This window comes from Nomascus leucogenys, chromosome 7b (genome assembly GCF_006542625.1).
Source record: "Nomascus leucogenys isolate Asia chromosome 7b, Asia_NLE_v1, whole genome shotgun sequence".
In the NCBI taxonomy this organism is placed as follows: Eukaryota; Metazoa; Chordata; class Mammalia; order Primates; family Hylobatidae; genus Nomascus; species Nomascus leucogenys.
Window position 1 is genome coordinate 12,047,671 of NC_044387.1, and position 6,000 is coordinate 12,053,670.

General features: G+C 57.2%; 1 protein-coding gene across 4 annotated transcripts in view; it reads left to right on the forward strand.

Annotated features, from left to right (window-relative positions):
* The window catches only part of LOC100607246 (casein kinase I), a 46,102-nt gene extending 40,833 nt beyond the window's left edge, over positions 1-5,269 (forward strand). For all 4 annotated transcript variants that reach the window (XM_030815551.1, XM_003264748.2, XM_030815549.1 and 1 more), the window contains 4 exons: positions 1,433-1,625; positions 1,719-1,858; positions 2,634-2,698; positions 4,031-5,269. In XM_030815551.1, coding sequence (XP_030671411.1) covers positions 1,433-1,625; positions 1,719-1,858; positions 2,634-2,666 — 366 coding nt within the window. In that variant the 3' untranslated portion in view covers positions 2,667-2,698; positions 4,031-5,269. The remainder of the gene's footprint in view (positions 1-1,432; positions 1,626-1,718; positions 1,859-2,633; positions 2,699-4,030) is intronic.
* Positions 5,270-6,000: the final 731 nt, after the last annotated feature.

Genomic DNA, 6,000 nt, shown 5'->3' on the forward strand with positions numbered 1-6,000 from the left:
GAGATTGACCTGCCTTGCAGGGTTGATGTGACCCTGCCTGCAGAAGGTTCGGCACGGAGGTGCCACAGCTCGTGTTCCTCCCCGGGCTTTGCTGTGGCTCTGGCTGAGTCACTGTTTGCCAGCCTGCAACTGAGTGGGAGCCCAGGGTGAAGACTAGGTCAGGAATTAGAGCCCCGGTGGTCCCAGGCCTGTCTGAGAGGCTTCTGGGTGGGAGGATGGGAAGATGCATCTTCTAGAGTGTTCTAAGGCAAGGCTCTGAACAGTGACCTCTTGGGGTGCAGAGAGCAGAGTCGGATTAGGTGGCAGAGGCCTGGGTTCAGACCCTAGCTCTGCCCTGAGCTGTGCGACCCCAGGCAGGTCACAAGGCCTCTCTGGGCCTTGGTGCCTCACTAAGATTCAGGGATCATTCTGGTCCTGGCCACTACTTCCTGGAGTTGCTTAAAGACAGGGCCCACCCCCACCTCTTGGCCAGTCTCCTGGGAGAGACATGGGTTGCAGGAACCACACCTTGTGGCCCATGAGCAGGCGCCCAACTCAGCCCGCAGCTCTCTCCTCCACAGATGCGGCCCCCTTCCTGCCAGCCCCCTGCCCTTCCCTGCGGACGGCCCCGGGATGAACTAGGTAATGCAGTTGGGCGCTGCCCCCACATATGCTCCTCTGGCCCCTTTTCACTTCCTCCTGCACCAGGGGCGGCAGTGGCTGGAGAGCAGGGCACCCCTTCTGCTCCAGCCTTGCCTGCTGGGCCTCTTCTTCCTCCGTGGGGAACGTGGCCCCATTTTCTTCTCCAGCTCCCCTTGAGCTTCTGTCCCAAGGCAGGTGGTGTCTGTGTGGGTTCCCTGGGCCTCCTGGCTGTGGCCTCCACTGCACCTGCCAGAAGCCATTGCCAGGTCCCGGCAGGGGAAGGACAGCTCCCTGATGGAAAGAGCCCCTGGCTGGGTACCAGGAGAGCTGGTCTGAGTCCTAGCCCAGCCTTTCACTAGTTTTGTGACTCTGGGCCTGTTCTTTTCCCCCTCTGGACACCCCTAGCCATCTGCTAGAGGCCTCTAAACAGCTTCTCTGCTCGGTTTGGCAATCTTGAGTAGTTAAGGGCTCTTGGTACACAGAGGGGGGCCAGGGCAGGCCCAGCCCCAGGCCAGGAGGGCCAAGAGGTGCTCTTGATCATGCTGGGCACATTAGTTGTCCTGGCTCTGGCTCCATCCCAAGAGAACAGGGCAGACTGACCTCCCTCTGCCCCCAGACCCGTGCTTTCTCCTTCCTCCAGTGGTTGTGTGGCTTCGTGTCTCTGTGCTGTGTGATTGTGGGTCATGGCTTCCCGCGCTTGTCCGGGAGGCTGGAGCAGAAGCCACCTGGCCTCCCTCCCCTGCTGTGCCCTGCAGGGCCAGAGCACCCTGGCCTCTGGGGCTGACCGGTATCTTTTCTTGCATCCCTGCAGGGTGCAGCCCGGAACCCCGAGGACGTGGACCGGGAGCGGCGAGAGCACGAGCGCGAGGAGAGGATGGGGCAGCTACGGGGGTCCGCGACCCGAGCCCTGCCCCCTGGCCCACCCACAGGGGCCACTGCCAACCGGCTCCGCAGTGCCGCCGAGCCCGTGGCTTCCACGCCAGCCTCCCGCATCCAGCCGGCTGGTGAGCAGGGACTCAGGCAGTGGGCTGGGCTCAGGGTGGGTGGGGGGCTCTGTTCATGCCTACTCTGAGGGTGGCTTCCCACTCTCCCTCCAGGCAATACTTCTCCCAGAGCGATCTCGCGGGTCGACCGGGAGAGGAAGGTGAGTATGAGGCTGCACAGGGGCGCGCCCGCCAATGTCTCCTCCTCAGACCTCACTGGGCGGCAAGAGGTCTCCCGGATTCCAGCCTCACAGGTGAGCTGCCCCCCTGCCAGTCCCTCTGGGCCTCACAACTGAGTTAGAGACCCCCCAGTGGGAGGTCAGGCCTTGGCTCTGTTCTTCCCTCTCCATCGACGCTGCTTGCCTTGGAGTGAACCCCTTCTGTTGAGCCGGGACTTGGCCTCATTTAATCCTCTGAGGTCTAATGAGCCCTCTTGAGCAAAGTCATTCTCCAAGGCTCAGGGCAGTAACATTCCCTGGCAAGTGGCATGGCTGGGCTCCAGCCCTCGCTGCCAGGGGCCCAGCCAGGGTGGGCAGCAGGGGCTCAGAGATGAGATATTCCTGCTCCCTGACTTCAGGGAGCCCCCAGGAGCCCCCGTGAGCATTGGCAAGAGCATGGGGTGTAGGGGCGGTGAGATTCCATCCACTTTGGGACTATGTTTGGATGGGGACATTTGGGAAGGGGGAATCTGTAGTTGCCCAGGGCAGGTGGCCTGGCAGAGGTGGGTGGGAGCCCTGCCCTCATCCTCCTGCCTGTGGGCAAGGAGGGAGTCCTGCGAGAGAACCTTCCTTGGCCATCTACTTAGGTAGCAGGTTTGCCTCCCTGGGCAATGTTGTTAGCTACAGACAGGGACATCTTAGAGTCATTGGAATTACACAGGCCTTCCCTCAGCTTGAGGTGCTGCATGGAGGTGGGGGTGGGGGTACACCTCCTCAGTGGGGAGAGACTTGCCAAATCTCCATCGCCAGCGGCTAAGGGACTTGACTTGAAGCTTGTCCCTCCCTCTCTCTCCCTCCCCACCCTCAAAAGACAAGTGTGCCATTTGACCATCTCGGGAAGTGAGGAGAGCGCCCATTGGACCAGTGTTTGCTTAGGTGAGTCCATGACTGCTGCAGATGCAACCAGCCCAGCCGGCCTAGAAGCTCCCAGGGCCCCAGAAAGAGACCAGTGTGTTGTGGAGGGGTGGGTGGCAGTGGCAGTGGCAGATGGTACCAGGCGCCCCAGAACTCTAAGGGGCCTCAAGGAGTTTAAAACCTCGGAGGCTGCCTGACTCGGGGCCAAGGGTTTCTATGCTCAGGCCTGACCCCACATGGATTAGTTTCTGCTGGAAAAACTTTTTCTGCCGGAAAAACTTTTTCTGCCCTCGGCCAGCCCTCTGTCTCCTTCTGCCTTAACATATTCTGGAAGGTTGGTTCCCAGCAGAGACGGGGCCACGGGCTCACACTCTGACCTCTCCCACGGCATTAGCCCTGTCTCAGCCTCTGGGCTGTTACGCAAGTTAATTCCTGCACAAGACTCACAACAGGGCTGTGGAGGAAGCAAAGGAGCCCTTTTTAGGCCTCTGTAGTAGGACTGGGAGAGGCCCTCTGGCCAGCGTGAGCCTGCTGGTTCTTCCCTGACTGTATCAGGCCTTGAGGCGGGGTATGGAAACGCCCCTCTCTGGGGCCTGGCTTGGGGAAGGGGAGGCGGCAGGGGTTCTTTGGGCTTCTCAAGGGTATAATCTGAGCTCTGGGGAACGTGTGTCCATTTGTAGGCAGTAGCCCGACACGTCAGGGGACTCGACTTCACAGTGGGACAATGTGTGTGTGGTCTGTTTTGTAGAAATTCATCCACACAGAGAGTGGAGGCATGAACAGGGCTGGCCTTCCTCGGATCTCAGGCCCAGGAACCACCTGTCCATGGTGGGCTGGGCAGATATTTGGGGGTGGGGTGGGGAGATGCTCACCAGGAGGGCAGAGAAGGGAGAGAATCCATTTCTGTCACATGAAGATGGATCTCCTAGCGTGCTGGGCCTTGAGCCAGACTCTGGGGCCCAGAGAGAGATAGACCAAGGGATGAGAAGACAGGAGTTTGGGGGGCCAGGTGCAGTGGCTCGTGCCTGTAATCCCAGCATTTTGGGAGGCCCAGACAGGCGGGTCACTTGAGGTCAGAAGTTCAAGACCAGCCTGGCCAACATGGTGAAAACCCATCTCTACTAAAAACACAAAAATTAGCCTGGTGTGGTGGTGCACACCTGTAATCTCAGCTACTCGGGAGGCTGAGACAGGAGAATCGCTTGAATCCGAGAGGTGGAGGTTGCAGTGAGCCGAGATCATGCCACTGCACTCCAGCCTGGGGGACAGAGCGAGACTCCATCTCAGAAAAAAAAAAAAAAGTAGCCAGAGACAGCTGTGCACCTCACCTGTCTTCTCCCTTCTCCCTTCTAGTGTCTTCACTGTATTTTCTTTAAAAAAAAACAAAAAAACAAAAAAAGATGGCAAAAATAAACCACTCAAAAGAACAACAAAAAAACCCAGCACAAAACCGACGATGGAGTTTGTTTCTTTGATTTCTTTGCCAATGGCAAGAAGATGAAATGCCCTCAGCACTGAGGATTCTTGCCCCCTTGTGGTGCCCGCTGCCCCCAACCTTCAGGCTGCCAGATGCTCCCCTGACAACACCAGGCTGCAGGAGCCAGACGCCAGGGCCTGCCCGACCTCCTGTTCCTGCCCCCACCCACCACCTGCCTGGAGAGGAACGGGTTGGGTCCGTGTCGGAGAAGTGACAGGTCCCAGAGCCAAAGCCGGCTCTCGAGCGTCATCAGGGAGTGGTGTAGTCAGTTGAAGGCAGTTCCCACCGAGTTTCCCGAGCCTCAGAATCCAGGAGATACGCACAGCCCCACCCACTCTGAGATGACAGTGGCCGACTTCCCGTGCTGGGCTTTTCCAGTGTCCCCCTGGCCTCCAGGCTCCTCCTCTGCCTCTCCATGGAGTGGCTGGGGAGGTGGTGGGGGCCAGCATCCCCTGCGTGTGTGTGTGGATGTATTGACCTGTGTTTCCCAAGACAGCAGGTGCCACGGCCCGCCCCGCCTGCCAGCCCGAATTCCCGTTCTCCTGTGTCTACTAACAAGGACATGGGGGTAGGCGGTGACCTCTGCATCCCTCAGAGCTCAGAGGGTCCTCGCTGCCACCAATCCCCCCCAGCCCGTCATCAGCCGGTGGCAGCTTCATCTTCCATTCCTGGTTTTAGGGCAGAATCCATGGAGACTGCTTCCAGAAGGCATCTGGCTCTGAGTTATAAATTACTTCCCTGGTCCTGACAGTCACCTGAGGTCCCCCCCTCCCTGGGTTCCACCTTTCTGAGGAGGAGCCTGGGGTCCGGGCTGGGTTTTGGATTAACCCATCCTTCTTAGTTAACACCTTTTTGTTTTTATTTTATTTTATTTTTGTTTGTTTTCTCCGTGTGTGTGTTTTCCTAATTTATTTACCTCTTTTTCCCCTTTTTCCTTTTTTTTTTTTTAATTAAAGAGCAAAGCTTTTTATTACTTTGTAATTTAAAAAACTGAAAAAAAAATACTGAAGAACTTTGGGGGGAATTTTGTACTTTTTTCCTGTGTAAATATTGGACTTTTTTGAGCTTTATTGTGGTTGTTAATTTGAAGTAATAAAGTAGAAAAGATAAAGTGATGCAGGCAGCCCTTTGTCCGCCTCTGTGCCCTTAGGGCCTCTCCCTGCAGACCCAGAAGTGGGTCTTGCTGGGATCAGCAGGAGTCAGTGAGGAACAAGCCCTCGCCCTGGAGGCAGGTGTGGCTGTGAAAGTGGAGGCCACTTTCACAACACTTGGGCTGTGGTTGGGATGTCCAGGGGGCTTTGAAAACACGAGTGCGCACAGGTGCCACGCGGGGGTCTTGTAAAGAGGGCTGCCCCCTGCACAGTCCAGGTGTGCTGATGGCCTGGGACCCCTCTTTGAGAAGCAAAGCCCTAAAAGCTCTTCACACATGATTTTATCCACACAAGTATCCTGAGTTAGGTCCTTAAGAGGACCTAACTTAATAGCCCTCCCTTCGGACAAGGAACTGGTCCTGCTGTAAAATATCTTGCCCACAGTCACAGCTCTGGTGGCAGAGGCAAGACTTGAGCCCAGGCCATCTCGCTGTGGGGGTTGTGGGGGTGCTCTGACCCTCTCCACCGCTGACCCTGGGGCTCCATGAGGGAGAGTGCTGGAGCGAGCTCTGATAGTGACTCTGGGCGAGGTCCTTCGGTCAAGCCTTGATAAAAGGGCATCGCTCAGCCTCGCCTGCCTTGTTCTCACCAGCTTGGAAAAGAATCTGTCAGTCTGCATTTACCCAACACAGTTTATTCCTTTCATCAACCCAAGAGCCATTATTGGCACAGTCTCAACCCAGAGGCAAGAGCGA